Source organism: Asterias rubens, chromosome 19, assembly GCF_902459465.1.
Source record: "Asterias rubens chromosome 19, eAstRub1.3, whole genome shotgun sequence".
Lineage (NCBI taxonomy): Eukaryota > Metazoa > Echinodermata > Asteroidea > Forcipulatida > Asteriidae > Asterias > Asterias rubens.
Window position 1 is genome coordinate 11,575,990 of NC_047080.1, and position 21,107 is coordinate 11,597,096.

Here is a 21,107-nt window from a genome sequence, read left to right on the forward strand (position 1 = left end):
ACAATAAAGGACTCAGTTCGACAGAGGGCGCAGAGGGCGCAGAGAGGTGCGCCCTCTGTCGAACAATAATAATGGCACAGTGACCTGCCATAGGGTTCTAATCCAACCCAAGTAAATGTCAGTGATTTCTTTACAGAACTCGGGACAGTATAACAGTGCTAATGTAATGTTATTTAGCCATATATGGTGTTAGGAAACAACCAAGTATTAATTAATATTCTTTATCCCCGATGCAAATTAAATTAACATAATGGTAATAAAGACAAAAGATAATATATACCTGTTCTATTGTCAAAGACCTGTATTTTTATTCTCACTTGGTGTATACCATATGCCCAAGCATAAAATAATGCAAATTTTATGCGATGGGGGTTTCGATTTGTTTTAGACATGTTGGAAAGAGTTTTCCTGTAAAATAATTTCAGACATGAGGATTGATGCTCACAATATTAAATCAATTAAATCAATAGTTTTCGAGCAGAATATTGTATAAAAATATCAAAGGGCATCACAGATCGATTATCTGTAATTTCACGCAATTCAAGTATCACTTTGTTTTTATAATAATTATTGAGCTACTGCACACATCTGTGACATATACCACTCGGTTTGACGCCATAGTACTGTGGGTAAACCGCGGTAAGGGACTCGATCATCAAGTGGAGGCAGGGCGGTTTTCAGTTGACACTATGTTCTAAGACTAAGCCCAACTTTACAACATTGTAGGCAGAAAATCCTGCTTGAAAAAAATACTTTGTTAACCAAACGTTGACTTGGGCACCAGTTGCAACAGTGTAAACTTTAATGATGTTTTGCTCTGTGCTTATCACATATTTTGTGCTTACAGGCTTTATGAAATTGGGCCGAAAAAACTGGAACGATTGGCATGTCGGGTGCAATACAGCATCGGTTTTCATTACGCACATGAGCCTAGGACCCCAATTAGGAAGAGTGACCCCTGGTGTTTATGTGCACCAAGCAATCGCCCGCGTTTGCGGGTTGGTTTCCTTATATTTTATAAGACATCATGTTTACCAGAAAGAAGAAAACAAATTTGAAACTGCAATTCCTGTTCCAATACATTATACTTATAAAACAGGATACCGATCGAAATTTTCTGTTCCACACTTGATTTGGTCGCAATAAAGGAAACTCATTATTTGAAAAACAGTATACATGTAGATGGTTATGTTGCCACAATAAGATCTCTAAATGTAAATTATTAAACTTCTAGAAATGCCTATACACAGCGGCGGTGCCGCCCACTGCACCGGGATCCACCCAAAAGATAAAACAAGATCCCTCAATAAAAAATAATATAAACTGATGTTAATTAATTTCATAGATCGAGTGTCCTCGGATTGTTAGCCGGTATAGCCCACAGTTAAATATATTACTGAAAATTCAGAAAGTAGACCGGAAACTAATTAAGCGTGATACCGTCAATCAATTTTAGACCATTTTTTCAAATTTTTAATTAGTTGAATTTTCTAAGAAATAGGTTGCCTCACGTTGGCGTTCAATTCGAAGGTCAGGGTTCTCCAGTTTGTGATGATGTCCAGTCCTTAGCGGTGTTGAGAGCTACAACCATCTGGTGTTTGCGCCTCTGCCGACTGGTCCTTTTCATAGCGGTCACTGCCCCGTTAGAGAGATGGAGCCTCGTAATGAGGTATTGTTATAAAAGAGTTACCAAACGCGTGCTGATCAACAGATGTATGAATACGTTTCTCTGTGGTCATTCGTTGCATTCGGCTGTTCAGGAGAGCTCTGTATTGCTTTTCACTCTGTTCATCTTGGTACCTGCGTGATCTGTGTGCTATCACAGGTGAGTTTTGGTTTGGATGATTAGAACTGCATTATTTTATCCTGAAGACGATCAGAGCAAAGTGCTCGAAAAGTCTCGTAAAACATATAAGGTGCTACATAATTTTGGTCTCATAATTTTAAACAAGAAAATGTAAAAACCTGTCTTAGAATGTTTGTGTGTGTTCAAGCGCCTTGCGTATACGTTTTGGTTACTTACTTACGATGCATCAGTTATTTCCTATACAGTGTTTTTTTTCCTTCTATTGCCAAAGTTAAGAGAGAGTTTCATACGGTGTTATTGCAAACCTGACTAGATTGAGCAAGAACGATTCATCACTGAAATTTAAAGTAATACATACGAATTTTTAAGTGTGAATTTGGTATTAACCATCCTAGTATAGGCCATAAAAAAAAGTTAATATTCATTATCCCCGATGCAAATTTTAGTATTATGATATGATACATGTTACGACGTTTTGCACGCCGGTGGTCGAACTTGTTTGGTCCTGGCAAAACTTGAAAATATTAAAAACTTTGGACGTCAAAACATTGTCAACAATTTTGATAATTAAGTTCAGTCCTTGGTGAAAGATGTCTCCTGATATTATAATAATGACGACAAGTGGCAGGCAACATTTCATAACACACTCAATCATATCTTACTTCCACCATGCAAAGTTTCAAATCCTACTCACACTCAATCATATAATCAACAGCAGATGGTGTGACGGGAGTCCGGTACTTCTCAACTCACTATTGTTTAAAAACAATAAAGTGAAGGTCTATATCATTTGGAATTGTTACAGTTTGGTCAAAGACACTGGACACATTCGGTAATTGTCAAAGACCAATATTTCTCACTTGGTGTATTCCAACATATGCATAAAATAACAAATCTGTAATTTTTTTACTCAATTGGTTATCGGAGTTGCAGAAAAAACACTTGCGTGTGTTTTTTGTGTGAAATTTCTTGACAGACCACCGTGTGCTATTTGCACCACTGTGAACAAAGAGGGCGCATGATTCAAATCATAGACCTTATCGCAAATACCAATGCGCAAGCGCAGACTGTTGAATGAGGTGCATTGTGGGATAGATATGGATCAAAGTTTGATACCAGCAAGACCACAATGCACCTAATTCCAAGCTTTACGCGCGCGCCCCGGTATTTGCGATAAGGTCTATTCGCGTTTCTGGCGTGCCCGCAGCTGGACGTGAACTGGTTCGTCTCCGCTTGGAGGATCGGAAACACACAGAGGCTTTATTGGCTGTTAAGTCAACTTTTTAGTTTCTGTAAGTCGACTTGGTGAGATAAATTATGTCAGTTAGTCGACTGATCATTTTATCTAAGTCGACTTGGTGAGATGGATTATGTCAGTAAGTCGATTTACCATTTTATATAAGTCGACTTGGTGAGATAAATTATGTTGTTAAGTCAACTGATTGTTTTGAATAAGTCGACTTAGCAAGATAAAATATGTCGGTAAGTTAACTTATTCCACGAAATAAGTCGTCTTGATGAGATAAAATGGCACTCCTGGAGCTCCGTACACAGGGACAGTTGTAACAGAGGGAAAACTCCGGACTCGGGATTCTATACGCCAAATCGTTTACACCCATATCTAAACCTAAATGTAGAGTCTTGAGCCCGCGAGTGAGCAGTGGTGCAAATAGTTTACTATTTTTCGACTCCGCTGATGTTCCGCTTGTAGTACAGGAGGCAAATTCATCATTACTTAAGAATAAAAACACAGTGTGTAGAGGTTGTTCTGTGCATGAATAAGGATTAAGGAGTAATTCCAAACAGCAAAGTGTTGAGAGATTTGAAAGGAATTGTAAATATCAAAGAAAGTTAATTTTGCCAGACAACTTCCAGAGCTGTACTGTTGTTGTTTGGATGAGTGTGTTTGGCAACTCTTGTGTATCAATGGTCGTACTTAATCTAAGCCGACCAAGGTGTGTCAAATTAAACATGTAATCCCTTGAACCCACACTGCAACCATTGGATACCAATTCACAGGAATGGAACGAGAATCTACAAAATTACCATATGGCCCTTTTCGAAACCACGACTCTTGTTTTGACAACAATATTGCGCGTGCTTTGCGTAGGCCTAACTCTGATGACGAATCCAAAGCCGAAACCGTGGGTTCGAAAAGGGCCTTTGATTACAATTAGTTGTTGGTTGTGACGTCATGAGGTCTTTACGTAAGGCAGACCATTGACATAAACAAAACAAAAATTCCATACATTTTTTCAGAGTTGTAACATTTTCGTCAAGCCTCCGCTACCAGCTTAGAATGGCCAACGGTCATTTTACAGATGTGGACTACGTCTTAGACGGGACTAATGTGGGCAAGACGCACGTTCGTCTACTCCAGCATCGACGTCTTGGTGCCCACAAACACGAGATTCAAGAACTGCTGGTCAACACGAGCTTATCTTGGGACACACACAAGGAGTTCGAGCACAGCGATAATTCTGACGTCATACCAACGGACTCACAGAAAAACACCGTGTATGCACAGGCCAAGATCATAGGGGTGGGTTTCCTTGGTGATTACTCAAAACTAAATAAGTATACAAACTAACTTCGAAGGGATTTTATTGAATTTTGGAGATAAATCCCTTCTAAGGAATGCAGTTTTTGAGAAGAGGATTTAAAAAAAAATTCAATAAAAAACGTTTCATGCATGAAATTTTTCTCATTAATTACTGTGTTTTCCAATGACGATTTATCAGAACCATCATCACTCCATCAAAGAGATTTACCTACATGGAGTCACTGCAATGATATTTATTAGTATCCTTCTATCATGCAAACCTTGAAGTCTTATATTGAACTTCATCAAAGTTAATTAATTTTAGATTTTACTTATTTTGATGAAATGTGTTTGAAACATTCTCCAAAGATTACAACTCCGGAACAGTTTGCGATAGCTCTCTGTGAGCACTTCTTGAAGACGTACAGCCAAGTCGTCAGGGCAGAGATATACGTAGAACAAGCTCCATGGAGAAGGATGGATCAATCTGGTGAACAGCACGCCCATGCATTCATCCAGACTCAAGAGGCTACACGTTACTGTGTGATCAGGCAGGAGAGAGACGGTAAGGGGGTGGGGATCGATGGTAGACATTGCACATTGCAGTTAATCAATTCGAAGTCTTAGAGACGTCGAGACTCACGACTTGGCATATACACTGCTAACACGTTAGTGTTATTGACATCATGGGTGTTGCCACATTGTAGATACCAACAATTTTCAGAGGGTTTCCTTAAGACCCTCTGAAAATTATTGGTATCAACAATTCCTGTCCAATCATCATAAAAATCTTTATGATATTAATTTAGCTACCGGGCAACCTTGGTAGTCTAGTTGGTAAGACACTGCTCTAGAATTGCAAGGGTCATGGGTTCGAATCCCACCGAGTAACATGCCTGTGATATTTTTTTCACAGGACTCGGGAAAGTACTGAGTATACAGTGCTAACACACATCGGTGTATGGGTAAAAACCAAAATTGATATTATTTTTTATTCCCTCTTCGGTGTGCATGTATGTGACAATACTCAATAATGGTGTCAATTTTAACACATATGCTTTGCACTGCATACATATCGTTGGTGACTGAGCAAATAAACTAAACCTCACATTAATTCTTCCACAGAACTTCCCACAGTGTGGGGAGGTTTAAAAAACATGAAAATCATGAAAACCACACAGTCTGGCTTTGCTGGTTTTGTCCGAGATGAGTTTACAAGCCTACCAGACACAACTGATCGTATATTTTGCACGGATGTCTGGACAAAATGGCGATACTCGGTCAGCTCAGGAATCGACTTTGACGAAACTTGGTAAGGTTTATTTATTTATTTTTTGTTTTACCTCCTGCCCCCTTGATTCGCCTGAGAGTAACGCTAATCAGATTCAAAATTGTGTACATAAAAACTGATATCTTTTTCCATAACTACATTACTTCAAAGTGAAATTTTTTTCAAAATGCTTTATACTGTCGAGGGCTGCTGTATAGGCTTTTTTATCAAAAAAAAATGTGCATTGTCTGTTTTAAGAGTGATTAACAACGGCCCTCGAAGCTTCCATTGAAGTATGACTCTTGGAATCTGATTGAGGAGTATTCACTTTGCTTTTGATTTGCAGGAAAACATGTAAGGAAAGTATTTTGAACGTCTTCGCTGGATCTCCAGACACTGGCGACTATTCTCCTTCGATCCAAAGAACCATGTATCTATCAGTGCATAAAATGCTAGAGATGGTATCCCAGGTATGTTGGAAGTGTCATGACACATTATCGGAACTTTTTTTGAAAATGGCGCTGCTTTTCGTAATTTTCTTTGAATGATTTGGTTATGAACTTTAAATACATGTGTCTCTTAATTACAGATTGGCAAAGAAAGGCCGCTAGGCGTACATCTTTGGTTGGACTTTGGTAATGCCTTCTGGCTTCAGGCCGTCTTTAAATCCATAAAAATATCGCATATCCTTGTTTTGACTTTTCATTTTTCCTCATCTAGATTGATGAAATTGAACTGGAAATGCCGAATGTTCATTACTTTTTAGCCGACATCATGAAACTGGGAATGAAAAATGACGGAGAGGTAAGTTTATAGGCGGCAAAAAAATATAATAAGGGAAAAGTCTGCTGCCACCTAGCGTCAAAAAAGTCCCCTAATTAATGGTTTTGATTGTTTTTGTGTTTGTAGGTAATGATGCCAACAGGTTATCCACACGGGATGATCCGATTGGCTGTCCGTCGACCAACTGGTGACAAAGTGTGAGTGCCTCGATGGGGGTCTCAGAAGACACCCCGACTTGGATTGCGCACCACTGTGCCCAATTTTTTTAAAGCCTTGACAAATCTTGCTTAACAGAAACTTTACATTATTGCAATTGGTGCCACACTCATTTTTTGCTTAGCGAAGAAACTTGCTAAGCAGAAGATCTGCTTAACAGCTGTATGAAATTGAGTACACTGTTTGGTTTGGGTCTTAATACCCAAACCTAATAGTATTTTTATCTCAAAATGTATTTTATGGAATTTGTAAGAAGCGTGTTTGCGTGGCGTTGTAAGGAGCTTTCACTGGATCAGGGGTTTCGAGTGTTGGGCAATTCTGGCTGAAATTTCATCTGAGATATTTCATTAAAACAAACTCAATTTGAAAGCCTTATGGACATGAAAATAAAATCAATGAGGCTCTGCACAGATTTTGAAGCACATAACCTTCAATACAACAGTTAACACATTGAAACAGAGGCCTTTTCTAAACCAAGGCGTGGGCTTGGGCCCCAGTAGTTGTTCGGATAATGTGCTATTATCGGAGCCCCAATCTCAAGTGGTTTCGAAAAGACCCTACTTCGTCAGAAGGCTGTCGGTGTACGAACTACTTAAATTAGTAGGCATGTCAAGTTCTTATTAAATATTAGATGTTATGCAAATTAACCATTCTACATGTTCGTAGTCTTCAAAGACCGGTGTCAATTCATTTTATTTTACTTTACTCAAGTTTAGAAATTGAAAGAAAAAACGCCCTTGTCACACGAAGTTGTGTGCTTTCAGATGCTTGATTTCGAGACCTCAAGTTCTAAATCCGAGGTCTCGAAATCAGATTCGTGGAAAATTACTTCTTCCTCGAAAACTATATCACTTCAGAGGGAGTCGTTTCTCACAATGTTTTATACCATCAACCTCTCCCCATTACTCGTAATCAAGAAAGGTTTTATGAATGCTAATAATTATTTTGAGTAATTACCAACAGTGTCCACTGCCTTTAAAAAGTAATATCTGTATTTATAATGAAATGTTCAATGCAAACATAACCCATCATTTTACAATATGTAGGAAGTCCAAAACTTTGAGTCTACCAGGCCTGGAATTACAAAGAGCTGGAATTACTCTGTTGCCCCTGGTATTGGCCTTGGTGCCCCTCCAAATATTTCTCTTAAACTTTCCTTTCAAGTATGAACTTTCCAGGCCTGACCCATGGGTAAATGTTATCCTAATAATTGGGTCTATGAATTCATCATTGCAAAAACCTATATTTCTGAAAGTTTTATATACTCAGCGCCTTGAGCCTAGATATATGCGCTATAATTATAAGACTTCGATAGTATCATCTCAGTACACAATGCTGAACCATATCTTTAACAATAATTATAATTTATTTACAATTTTTACATATGCGGAATGATAAAGCATTCTTAAACAAATTAAGGTTTCCATTTTCAGCTATCATATTACCCAGGAAAAACAAGTCAAAAACTTAACAGAATAGTAGGCCTTTAACTGCATTATTGATTAGGTTTTTAAAGAAAAAAAATTCAGGCAATTTAATAAGAATCTGACTGATTTTCTGAGGGAAAAAAATATCACAAATCAGATTAGAGTACAAAGATATCATAATTGATCCTAGGTGTGTAGCTTACCAAGTTTGAAACTTTTCTTTAAACATTTGTTACACCTGTTAGTTGGTCAATTCTGAAAGCATATTAAAGTGAGATTACAAAATAAAATCCCACTTGCAACGGCAAGGAATTTTTGGCCTAATAACACACAAGGAAACCATGACAGCATACAGACCAGGGCCCAAACTAATTTAGAGCCGCATTTAAGCAATAAGCAAGAAAAGCAACTAAGCACGACTCAAAATGTTCCAGATTATTAGCAGAAAATTCAGCTTGACAACATTCTCTGCTAAGCAAAAGATGAGTGGGGCACCAGTCACAACATTGTAAATTTAATGGAATGTTGGCTGGTAACCTGTTTTTGCTTAGTAAGATTTCCCTGTGCTTAGCAGGTTTTTGTGCTTACAGACTGACTGGAACAAGATTACTCGCCAAAATACATGTATCAGTTGTGACTGGTATAGTGATCATTTTTGCTAAGCAGAACATTGCTTCCTGCTCACAGCAGCTGTATAAAAACTTGGTCCTTGTCTAGGCAATGGTGCCAGATAAAAGGTTTCTATAGGAAATTTTGTTTTCTTAACAACATTTAAAAAAACTATTGATTCTTTACAAGTTACATTCCAGGATAGACATCGATTTTATCAAAAGTAATTTTCTTAAGCAATTTCATGTAGATTTAATTAAAGATATTGCACCATACTATCTGTGTATTGATTTTTGTGGCATTGTTATTGTCTTGAGTATAGTATTAAAGCAAGCTGGGGGTAATAAGCCGACCTAGAAATCAAACCTGTGGTGTTATGATCTTGTTTGGCTCCATTTCATAGAGCTGCTTAAGTACAAAAATGTTGCTAAGCACAAAACAATTATGCTTGCAATTATAAGTCTGCCTGCCGAAATACTATATAACATGTATCATCTAAGACTGGTATCCAGTCAATGGCACAAATGAAATTGTATTTTGGCTGGTGACCCTATTTTAGGTAAGCATAATTTTACCCTGCTTAGCTACTTTATGTGCTTAAGCAGCTCTATGAAATCAAGCCATGAGGTGTTCTTGTCTTATCATAATCTACATACCAACTACCAAGTGTTGAGTTATTACACGTGTAGGCTGAAGGGTTTTGATATAGGTCAACTCCTAGCCCAAATACATAGAGACTTTGAAGCAGATTTCAGCCAGTTTCTTTAAAAAAGAAATTATGCAAATCGCCAGACACACAAGGCCTGAAGGCCACTTCAAGGTGTGGGCTACAATTATTTTATTCCAGAGGCCATTGCCACCTACTCCTAGGGCTGAAACAGGGTTACCCCCTTTTACAGTCCATACAGATGTAGGCTTGGGTATCATCAGTCCGAAGCCTGGCCGGTAGACTTGTATGACAAATTAAAACACACCAGCCGCTATTAGTTTTACGAGGAGCTTGAGGCAGGTTCTGCAAACGAATGCGGTGATGTTGGTGTCACAGGAGTAGTAACTGCTTCTTTACTGGGTGGGTACAAATGGCTGAGGAGTTTCCCAGATTCGTTTCCGACACGTTGCTGGAGTTTACGTACTCTTTCCTACAGATCAAAAGAAAACAAAATATAGAAAGAAAATTTGTCATAAATCTATCAGAATAAATAATTGCTCCCTATTGAAAAAAAAGCATGCTGCCATTTAAAACTCTGCAGGGTCATAGCCATAGGACTTCTTTTTTCGTCAGCAATGACCTCTGGTTTTAAACAGCCATTCAAGACTCTATTGGCAATCGCTTATTCCCCTTTTCCATGCTGCTTAAATTGAGTAAACCTCTCATAGATTGTAAAGCCAGGAACATGCATCATTTCAAATTCTACCTGACACGGACTGCAAAACAGCATGCAAATTACTGAGACATGTACAAGCAAGCATGACATGGGATAACGGGTTTCATCAAGAGGTCTTAAACTATTCTCAAATAATTCTGGCCATTGGTACTTAATTAAAAGTTTTACTAAAAAAGTATTTTAAAAATTAACTCTTGTGTCTGTAATCTATCTACATGTACACATAGGCCTGTTTGTACTTGGTGCTTGTTTACCAACTACATTGTTCATGATAATGTGAAACACAAATGCAAAAATCAAATACTAAATATTCAAGTTATTCTTATAAAAAGTAGCATCCCCATTGTGCAGGTACAATGTACACACAAAGCAGCACTGGGTTTAAGTGGGGTATTAGGTAAGGGCTTCTTCGTCTACCTAAAACAAAATACAAACAAATTTACAAAGCAAAGAGTGATGCATTGAAACTGATGACATATTGTTTTACACTGGAATTCTTAATATCATGAAAGTATAAGAACAAAACTTCAGACTAAAATTATGTGGAAACTGGAAACATCTACAGACATGCAGCGCTCAGCATTTAAATATGGGACAAACACTGATGCAGCTGTAGAATTCACACACAGTCTTTACAAAGCACTCCAAGCCAATACATTTCACAGACAGATTTACACACTCATGCAGTGTGTGCTGCATGCTGCTTAAAGACAGTGGACACTATTGGTAATTGTCAAAGACCAGTTTTCTCACTTGGTGTATCCCAACATATACATAAAATAACAGACCTTGTGAAAATTTGAACTCAATTGGTCATCGAGGTTGCGAGATACTAATGAAAGAAAAAACACTCTTGTCACACGAAGTTGTGTGCTTTCAGATGCTTGATTTCGAGACCTCAAATTCTAATTCTGAGGTATTGAAATCAAATTCGTGGAAAATTACTTCTTTCTTGAAAACTACATCACTTCAGAGGGAGCCTCTTCTCACAATGTTTTATACTATACCTCTCCCCATCTTACCAAGAAAGGTTTTGTGCTAATAATTATTTTTGCCTAATTACCAAAAGTATCCACTGCCTTTATCAGGCATGATGGTCCTTAGAAAAAAGTAGGAATACTTTATTGAGTACATGGAGTCAAGGACTGACCATAATGGTGTAGGCTCTAAAAAATGTACCATACTTTTTTAATCACAATTTTTCTGATTGTTTTCAAGGGTAAAAAAAAACAGAATAAAGTAGGAATATCATGCCTGCTCAATGAAACAAAACATGCAAAACAAACTTGGCATTGTACTTGCAATGAGCGTTGAGCAACACCCAAATAACATTCAGTTGTACCTACACAATGGGGTGAATATAGAAATGATTGAGAGAATGGGTTGTTCACAGAATGGAACCCCCAGGAAAGTCAACCAGGGACTTCCGTTTGGCTGATGTCTTGGCGATATGCAAATGAAGTCGGCTTAGCCGATCCTGCAATAATCAGAGAGATTACGGTTAAGGGTGGAGTACCTCTTAAATTAATTACTCAGTCGCAACACAAATGGCTCTGTTAATTTACATCTTCACATCCAATATAAGATCTTGGTACCTTGTTTGCAATAAGCCTGATAACTTTTTTTAAATTTCGCCCAACTCACAAAACTACTACTACTACTTTAAATAACCAACACTGAATAAACTTTAAAAAGTTCTCCATTCTGAAGAATTTTCTTTTAAAATGAACAACAGGGCACCCATGCAATGGTGAATTCCTACTGGAGCATTTCAAGGGCATGGAGGCAATTGCCGTCTTTGCCTCCAGGGGGGCATGGAGGCAATTGCCGTCTTTGCCTCCAGGGGGGCATGGAGGCAATTGCCGTCTTTGCCTCCAGGGGGGCATGGATGCAATTGCCGTCTTTGCCTCCAGGGGGGCATGGATGCAATTGCCGTCTTTGCCTCCAGGGGGGCATGGAGGCAATTGCCGTCTTTGCCTCCAGGGGGGCATGGAGGCAATTGCCGTCTTTGCCTCCAGGGGGGCATGGATGCAATTGCCGTCTTTGCCTCCAGGGGGGCATGGATGCAATTGCCGTCATTGCCTCCAGGGGGGCATGGATGCAATTGCCGTCTTTGCCTCCAGGGGGGCATGGAGGCAATTGCCGTCATTGCCTCCAGGGGGGCATGGAGGCAATTGCCGTCTTTGCCTCCAGGGGGGCATGGATGCAATTGCCGTCTTTGCCTCCAGGGGGGCATGGAGGCAATTGCCGTCTTTGCCTCCAGGGGGGCATGGATGCAATTGCCGTCTTTGCCTCCAGGGGGGCATGGATGCAATTGCCGTCTTTGCCTCCAGGGGGGCATGGAGGCAATTGCCGTCATTGCCTCCAGGGGGGCATGGAGGCAATTGCCGTCATTGCCTCCAGGGGGGCATGGAGGCAATTGCCGTCATTGCCTCCAGGGGGGCATGGAGGCAATTGCCGTCATTGCCTCGTGAAGCATCATGCCTCTGCTTAGAGCAATAGATCGTACAAATCTTCACCTCTACTGAATCAGGGTTGGGTAAGGAATTCCTTCAGTAAAATAAAAGGAATGCAAACCTACCTGAGCATTCTGGATGATATTACTTATAACAGCAATCTTTCGCTTGGAATTCATCAGCTTCTTGACGTAAGGGTCTAGCTCTATGGGTGGTTCTCGAGACTGACCTAACTGTTTCAAAACTGAATTTGAATAAAAAAGAAAAAAATCTTTGCAAATAAGAGGGCAATGGCAATGGATATGTATGGGAAAAAAAAGGTTCTCAAATAAAATGTTAAAGTTTGTATTGTATTATTTATAAATTAATCAAAAGTACCTTCATCAAGTTCTTCAATTTGATGTCTAAGTTCTAGTTGGCTTTCTCTGAAATAAAAAGTACAAAGTGGATTACAAATATTAATACAATTCCAACACAAGGTTCTTAATAGGCCCCCTAACACTTTATTTAAAAAAGAGTATGCATGTAGTGTTATTTACCAGAACATGGGGTTCATTGCAATTCCCGCCTGATTGATTTTTCTGAATGGCCGAAAGGCACTTTGAGATGGGATAAGGGGCTTACAAAGCCCCTTTTCCCATCCCACAGTGCATTTCGGCCATTCAGCAAAATCAGTCAGGGGTAATTGCAATAAACCTTATGCCACTTTTTAGTGTCAGTGTCAACACTCAACACTGTGGTCAGCGCAAAGCAGAATGAAATGGCTGATGGTAAGTACAAACTATTGTAAAAAAAATACCATGGGCATAAAAATGAAAATAGTTATGTGCTTAACACTTCAAATTAAGATGAAAATCAAATTCAAAGGGTGTTTACAAGTTTTTATACTAATAGTAATACCCTGGAAAATAACCCAGGAAAATACACAAAAAACACCAGAAATTACTTGAAAACTACTTAAGGATAACTTTCCGTATGGCGCCACCACTTTTTCACTCATTTTTACAAAAAGGGATATCTCATTGAGGTAAATAAGATACTATATTATTTCATATCAAATGAAAAACTGGTGGCGCCATACGGAAACTTTTCCCTACTTAAATACTTAGATTAAATCAAATATGGTACTGCTCCTGAGGACTGTCTAGAGAACAGTTACCGTGTCCGTATTGTTAGTTTGTCAATTAATTCTCAATAATATTATTAGTCAATTCAACAAAAAAGGTATTCGTTTTGGTAAAATAAAAATTAGGGGAAAGTTGTGGCAGGAATGAGACATGTAATTATAGCAGAATACGTACCTCACAAGTCGCACTCTCTCATCAACTTCTTGCACAGCTGGTTTGAAGAGTTCTAAGATTCCAGCCGCCATGGCTTCACGGTTTTCAGTCGGAGTTATTGCCGTATGTTTAGCATTTTCTCCTCCTCCTCCGGATCCTGCGATGGTGGCCGCCATCTTGAAAGTATCTAATGTGCACGAGCAGAACAAGAGAGGGCGCTGTAGCGGTTATTAAGGCCGGTGTCGCATATTTTTGTCCTCTATGCAATACTATCCGGAGGACCGTATTGCATATGCAACACTGTCCGCCGGACGGTTTTGCATATGCAATCGTGTCCGTCCAGACGCTGCTGCATAATGCAATTGTGTCCGCCCGGTTACATCTGCATATGCAGTTGTGTGTCCGTCCATGTGCAAAACCGTCCTTGCAGTAAATTAAACGCACTTGGTCGGCGGAACACGTTCGCCATTTTTTTTACAAGCTAAGTGCATGCCATCATTGACATGGGAAATGTTCGGCCGTTGGGTATTTGCTGCAATAAAATACGTGAATATTCATGCTGCATAAAAGTAGGTTCAGTGCATGCACGCTCGCTTACGCGCGCACACGTACATTAATGTACATGTCCACCGGACTGTTTTTGCACAGCCCCGGACACGATTGCATATGCAAAATGTCCGGAGCATGCAGACAGTATTGCATGGCGGACCAATTGCATCTGACAACGGAGCGCCCCCGGGCGTGGGCCGCCGACTACTGCTGAGCGATGCGCATGTTACAGATTTTTTTAAACAAAACACATCCCCCCCGGGGGGGATTCTGTTCTGTTATAATTTGAGGCTTATAAATAGATGTCTCGGTGGTCTAGTTGGTATGATATTGCTCTAGAATTGCAAGGGTCGTGGGTTCGAATCCCACCCGAGTAAAATGCCTGTGATTTTTTTTCACAGGACTCGGGGAAAGTACTGAGTATACAGTGCTACACACATCGGTGTATATGGGTAAAAACCAAAAATTGAGGCATATACATATCAGAATAACTGTATGTTTGAAGAGCTCATGTACAGTGATTGAATGGAATGCGAATTCTTTTAGGAATCCTTCGTTATTTTCAGAAACGTTTATTGACGACGGAAGCAGAGCTGTTGACAAAGTTGTTTTAATGTTTAGAGCTAGTGATTGGTTGGAAAGTTAAGTTTGGGCCGGCTTGCACATTCCCTAGGTCAGGACTTTTCAGGTGAACTAAAACTGCCGAAAGTTGGCCAAACGGAAAGACAAAGTCAAGCTTCACTCCGGAGTGGGTTGTTTGGAAGGAAGCCTGAGCTACTAAAGATAACACGATACACATTGTCCTTGGCACACAATGCAAGGACACCGTGATATTACCTGGACAAGAATTCTCTGAGTAAACATAAGACCCTTGTTAACACAGGATATTGCTAAGTGCAAAGACAATTTTGCTAAGTGGTAAATGATTTACCAGATCAATTGTCGTGCCATTTTTTCCACTTCTGGTAAGCAAAGTTGTTTCCTGGCGAGGGTTGTCCCGTGCCCTTTCTACCTGGTACCATCCTGCCCTGGTCATCCTGTACCGTCCATCCGCTATCCACCCACTCAAAGGAAGTCTGGAATGTATAAAAGAGGCAAGAAGCTGCGCCCAGGGATTGTTTCGCTGTAGCCGATCGAAGGAGCGTCTTGACTTGAGGGTAAGTTTATGCATGATAGGCCTACTTTACAATTGTTTTCACTGCTGGTTTTCGCTCTCATTGGAATTCTTTGTAAATTTGCTACCAGTTAGGTAGATTATTTACTTTGAATGTGCATAATATTTCTATCCTTATGTGCCAATGGAAACTAAATTGATGCTTTGATGTACTAAACTAACTAAACCATGTACCTAAATTGCGGGCGTTGTTTTTTCAGCGTTCCACGTCAATATTATTTTTCTTGGTAATTTACAGTATACTGTTCCTGTGTGTAGCTGAAAACTTGCTAAGGGCAAACCGTTTTGTCCCCTTATTCTTTTCGTTTTTATTATCAGAGAGTGGACATTGTTAAAGTGTACGAACCCAAGATGATGTTGGTCATTATGAGCTTGTGTCTGCTGGCGTTAGCCAGCAGTGTTCAAGCTAAAAGTTCAAACAAGGTCCAAAAAGGTGTTGGGCAGTGTATAGACAACGATGCACTGACAACTGAGACGTTTGCTGCTATTGAGAACGCCATTAAGGTAAGCAGACCCTATTTCACGATGCGAAATAGTATTATTTTAAGATCAGGTTGGATCAGAGGTTATCTTCCCTGCTTTTCAACTTTGTGGACATCGGTTCGAATCCGACCTCAGACCCGAGCCTTGCATGTTGATAAGGAAAACATAGGAACAGGAATTACTAGTTAAAAAAAACAAAACAATTTGAAATGTTATCAATAACCATGGAGTATAGGCATACCTAAACTAAAAGGCTTGCAATATCCAGGGTGGACACCTGTTTAGCACGCAGAAGAGCAAAGTCTTATATTATTTCCAGGAATACCAACAAAGAAACTTCACATACAGTTTTATTTTGATGGGGGCAATCAATTTGCTTTTGCAATATTTTAAATTTGGAAGTTATATGATTTGATTTAGGTCTCACAGTACGGTCAGCAGACGGAGAAGCTCAAAGCCCTGAACAGATTGGAGAAGCATGTTGGTAACATGAGACCTATAATCATGGCTGAAGAGAAACCGAAAGTAAAAACGTTTGCTGGTAAGCCCCGACCAACCTTTAGATTGGTTGCACGTGACGTCATTGACCACCATCTTTGATATAAAACAATAAAGAAGTGCACGTGTGTACGCGCTGCCAGCCATTGATTGGATACAAAAACACATCAGCATTAAATTGGGTTGCTAATACATTTAATTTTATATCTTTCACGATTAAATATTGCATATCACTACATTATTATAAATCTTTTCAGACTGCCTTGAACTGTTGGAGTCCGGAACCACTCGATCCGGAGTGTACACCATAACCCCGAACGGAACGTCAGTAGCAGTGCAGGTGTATTGTGACATGATCACTGATGGAGGAGGATGGACAGTAAGTTATGGATCATGAGTCCATGTTTGTCTAGTATTGTACCATGGTCAAACTTAAATAGAATGACAGTATTTTGAGTAGAGCGCCCTCAGATCGACGTAACAAGATTGGCTAGGGGTGCATCCCTCTAAATGAAGGGGTACAGGTGGAAGTGATTGTATTTTGGCGAATGCTCGTCCTTTATTCATTAGAGGACCGGCTCTCCTTCCCGTGTCTCTACACAAATCCTTGAATGTTTAGCATTTACACTATAATGTGAATACTTTGGGCGCACCCTTGGTTGATTTATAGTCCACCGCACCCGAGCGCCCTACGTTCCTGTATTTCCATTGTTTTGTTTTTAAATATCGCGTTACCTCGAAGTTGGCACCATGATGACGTCATTGCATAATATTTCAAACGAAAGAATGGTTTTACCAAAATGTCTCTTGCTTTTCTTAAAACTAAAACAGGTTTTCCAACGAAGACAAGACGGATCCGAAAACTTCGATCGCGACTTCATGGACTACAGCCAGGGTTTCGGTAACAAGGACGGGGAGTTCTGGCTCGGCAACGATGCTCTACGGAACATGACCGCTAACGGAAACTACGAACTCCGCATTGATATGTGGGACTGGGAGAATTCTTATAAGTACGCTACTTACGAAGGCTTTGCGGTCACTGGAGAAGATTATCAGTTGTCGTTCACTGAAGGGAGCTACGATGGAACTGCAGGTTAGAATAAGGGATTTTTTGTTCAAAAATTGAAAAGTTTTGTAACAGACTTACAGATTTTTTGATGTTTTGTATCTAGCTTATTTGAAAATGAGAGGCCGTAATTTTCACTATCACACAAGCTCCATTTGCTTGAATCTGAAAAAGAAAAGTTAATGTAATACCTCACCGTTTCACCCCTGACGCAAAGGTAAAACAAATTGTCATACCATCAACCATAAAAGAAAATGGCATTCTTCTGCAAACGGGGTAAGTTTGGTTAACGAGTTTTCTGCACACTTTTTGTATTCGGTGAACGAGATAACAATATGTTGGACTTGATGCATTGCATGCATGATGATGAGGTATCAATGTATGCGTGGTTGGAGGTTGCACTATGTGTATATCTTGCTACTAGGTAGAATCATGGAGGAATCTCCATGGTAGAACTATGTTCTTTTGAAAACTTGTCTTACTGCATACCGCGGAGTAGATTGTCCCTTGAGTTCTAGGGCTACGGGACGTACTCGATGAGTTATCGGCACAGAGGAAAATATATCTTTCTTTTGCTAGCTGTGATAAGATGGAATCAAAATTTGTTCTCCCAAAGGTGACTCTCTGGCCTTCCACAATGGGTGGGGCTTTACGACTAAAGACCATGACGTCGATGGGGCTACTGGTGCTGGCAACTGTGCTGTGTGGCTGTACAGCGGGTGGTGGTTCAACTTCTGCCACCGGGCCAACCTTAACGGCCGCTACAAGAACCAATTAGATGCCGTTGGAGCTCAGCGGGACCAAGGTATCCAGTGGACAGACTGGAAGGGTTTCGAATATTCACTGAAAAAGGCAGAGATGAAGTTCAGACGTGCAATGACTACGGACACAGCTGTTTCTGGTAAGTTAGACACAACTTTTCTTAAACTTGTATTACTTTTCAGTCGACATTCGCAGTTGCCCCTCGACAAGTACAAGGCATTGTGCATAAATACAGACGGTCGTGGAATCGAGTCCCACCCAAATTAGCTCAAGGTGCTTTCCCAACATGAAATTTTAAATGCATTATCAAACATCAGTGTTTTCAGGCAAATGGTCATTTATTTATTTTCATTGGAGGAGGGACACATTATTTTTGTGTGTGGATAATAAAGGATAATTTTGAAGAAAACAAAAAAATAGTAACATTCAAATGATTTGATAGATTCTGCACTGTGGTAAAAACGAATGCATAAATGAGCTTGAGAAAGCCTGAACTCTGTGTTCATCTTCTTTTGAGTAACAGTGGTTGCTGCAAACTGCGCTGAGGTAGAAGGTGTGACAAGTGGCGTGTACACCGTAAACCCTACTGGTATGGAGCCAATTGATGTTTACTGTGACATGGACACCAGCGACGGTGGATGGACAGTAAGTGACATTTCAGGGCCCATTATTTCACAGAGCTGCTTCAACACATAGAAGCTAAGCATCTCATAACTATGCTTACTAGAATACGGTTACCTGCAAAAAAAGAATCCTTGTACAATAATCATGACGCAAAATTAAGATGCTCGTGACGTTCCCTTAAAGGTGTTCCAGAGACGTGAAAATGGCGCAACGGATTTTGAAAGAAACTTCAACGACTATGCAGAGGGATTCGGCGAGCTTGGTGAAGACTTCTGGCTCGGCAACAATGCCTTAAAGAGCATGACTGACCCTTCGGTTGGGTCATACAAGCTTCGTATTGATATGTGGGATTGGGCAGGGAACCACAGCTACGCTGAGTACTCGGACTTCTCCATCACTGGGGATAACTTCGTACTTGGGATCGGAGAATATGGTGGAGACGCTGGTATGTAGGATAGGTTAAAAATTGCTCTTTTCAAAACCACTACTTCGTTTCCAGATTCGGCTCAGGCTAGCTTGGCCCCGCGGTTGTTTTGGCAATTGCGCGTACTTTGCGTAGTCCATCAGGGCTTCAGACGAGAGGACGAAGGCTGAAGTCAAATACAAAGCCGAAGCTGGGTATTCGAAAATTGCATATGTGATACTGTGATACTATCCGACGTTTGATTTCATTTCTCTGGTATCGAACCCATGGACATTAAAGAAACACGTTGCCTTAGATCGGTCGAGTTGGTCTTTGAAAAGCGTTTGTAACCGTTTGTTTTAAAGACCAGGTCGACCGATCCAAGGCACCGTGTTCCTTCAAATTGACAAAATAGGGAGACCGCAAGCATTCGGGATATGGTTGTTGGTAGAGCGCCAGTCGCAGGTTCATCAAGTGCCGCTCTAGTAAATTTGTCTTGTTCAACCCTCAAATCAAATGATTAAAAACAAATGGTTTACACATTTTCTCCGAAAACATTTTGACAAATTGTATAAGCATGCATTACTAATTCCCTCTTTATTTCCAGGTGATTCACTGACCTTCCATAATGGCATGGGTTTTACGACCATAGACCATGACGTGGACGAAGCTACCGGCGGTAATTGTGCAGAGTGGCTGCACGGTGGATGGTGGTACAACTACTGCCACCGGGCCAACCTCAACGGTCGCTACCGTGAAATAGACGCAGTGGATGGGGAGAGGGACCAAGGTATCCAGTGGGTAGCTTGGAAGGGGTTTAACTACTCACTCAAGAAGGTTGAAATGAAGTTCAAGCCTTTTTACAACGACTACTGATGAATACTAGATACAAATACTAGCCCTTGTACTATGAGACACGTAGCATACTTTTAAAAGGATACTCCCTTTTGTTTTGGGTTGTTCTAAAACCCCCTGGACCCACGACCCCCTCGACCATCGACTTTTGTGCGATCTTTTTTTCTGTACACCGAAATTGCCACAGTTCACAATCTCAGCCAATCACGCACACAATGTTGTTTGCTGACATCGACTACCATGCCTCGCAGATTACAACAACACAGCGTACGAGACACGTAGTATGCACGAAGCAAACTTCGCGTGATTGGCTGCCGGTGCCGAGATCGGGCCTGTGGCAATTACGATGTACAGATAAAAAACCACGGCATTTCCACGTGTATCTCTTGGCCGATCCGAGATTATTAACCCAACTGGGAACCTGTATTTACCGCCCGAGTATGATTACGGCCAACTCATTACGTGATGATCAGACAGACCCATTTCCGGCCGATCGCTCCCGTTCTGTGTACTATGGTACTACTAGTTGCTCTAAGCGGAGCTCAAGGTTGTAGACCCGACCGACCGAATGGCCACACGGACGTGTTTGGGGTCCCCAATCGGTGTGCACTTGTCACGTGCGGAAGCGGAGAGTAAATACTCCCAATTCTGTGTGGCTGATGCAGATAAATATAACCGCAGTCTCAAACTTGAAGTTAAGTCTAGTCGTGGAAGGAAGTTGCGTCACGGATCACACACTGTGAATTCTAAATCGGGGACTTAATTCTTACTCGGCCGTAAAGCGACATTTTATGAATTCGGAATTTGGACATTCTTCGAAGAAGACGTCAGAGGGTCGTGGGTCGTGGGGGTCGAGGGGGTTTTAGAACAACTCTTTTATTTTAGCTTTGTATGGCCTTATACTGTTGTTTTGAGAAA

General features: G+C 40.5%; 3 protein-coding genes and 1 non-coding gene across 5 annotated transcripts; 3 read left to right on the top strand and 1 right to left on the bottom strand.

The window, feature by feature from the left end:
* The first annotated feature begins 1,754 nt into the window (after window positions 1–1,754).
* Window positions 1,755–6,700, top strand: LOC117303012 (uricase-like). The gene is made up of 7 exons (XM_033787042.1): window positions 1,755–1,825; window positions 4,067–4,349; window positions 4,719–4,914; window positions 5,475–5,661; window positions 5,966–6,089; window positions 6,340–6,423; window positions 6,529–6,700. The coding sequence occupies exons 2-7, from the start codon at window positions 4,107–4,109 to the stop codon at window positions 6,601–6,603; spliced, it is 909 nt and encodes a 302-aa protein (XP_033642933.1). The 5' UTR covers window positions 1,755–1,825; window positions 4,067–4,106; the 3' UTR covers window positions 6,604–6,700.
* Window positions 6,701–9,529: 2,829 nt separating this feature from the next.
* On the bottom strand, window positions 9,530–13,951 carry LOC117303437 (SNARE-associated protein Snapin-like). Of its 2 annotated transcripts, XM_033787631.1 has the most exons (5): window positions 13,797–13,951; window positions 12,874–12,920; window positions 12,621–12,739; window positions 11,386–11,516; window positions 9,705–9,793 (listed from the first exon to the last, which is right to left on the bottom strand). In XM_033787631.1, the coding sequence occupies exons 1-4, from the start codon at window positions 13,949–13,951 to the stop codon at window positions 11,427–11,429; spliced, it is 411 nt and encodes a 136-aa protein (XP_033643522.1). In that variant the 3' UTR covers window positions 9,705–9,793; window positions 11,386–11,426. The 2 variants fall into 2 exon arrangements, with proteins under 2 accessions (XP_033643521.1, XP_033643522.1); XM_033787630.1 differs by lacking the exon at window positions 11,386–11,516 and having other exon boundaries at window positions 9,530–9,793.
* A 677-nt stretch (window positions 13,952–14,628) lies between these two features.
* On the top strand, window positions 14,629–14,701 carry Trnas-aga. The gene has a single exon. It is a non-coding gene; the product is annotated as a tRNA-Ser (tRNA).
* Window positions 14,702–15,326: 625 nt separating this feature from the next.
* Window positions 15,327–20,884, top strand: LOC117303188 (fibrinogen C domain-containing protein 1-like). The gene is made up of 9 exons (XM_033787317.1): window positions 15,327–15,481; window positions 15,817–16,002; window positions 16,402–16,522; window positions 16,737–16,858; window positions 17,311–17,572; window positions 18,162–18,446; window positions 18,831–18,952; window positions 19,115–19,376; window positions 19,942–20,884. The coding sequence occupies exons 2-9, from the start codon at window positions 15,850–15,852 to the stop codon at window positions 20,208–20,210; spliced, it is 1,596 nt and encodes a 531-aa protein (XP_033643208.1). The 5' UTR covers window positions 15,327–15,481; window positions 15,817–15,849; the 3' UTR covers window positions 20,211–20,884.
* Window positions 20,885–21,107: the final 223 nt, after the last annotated feature.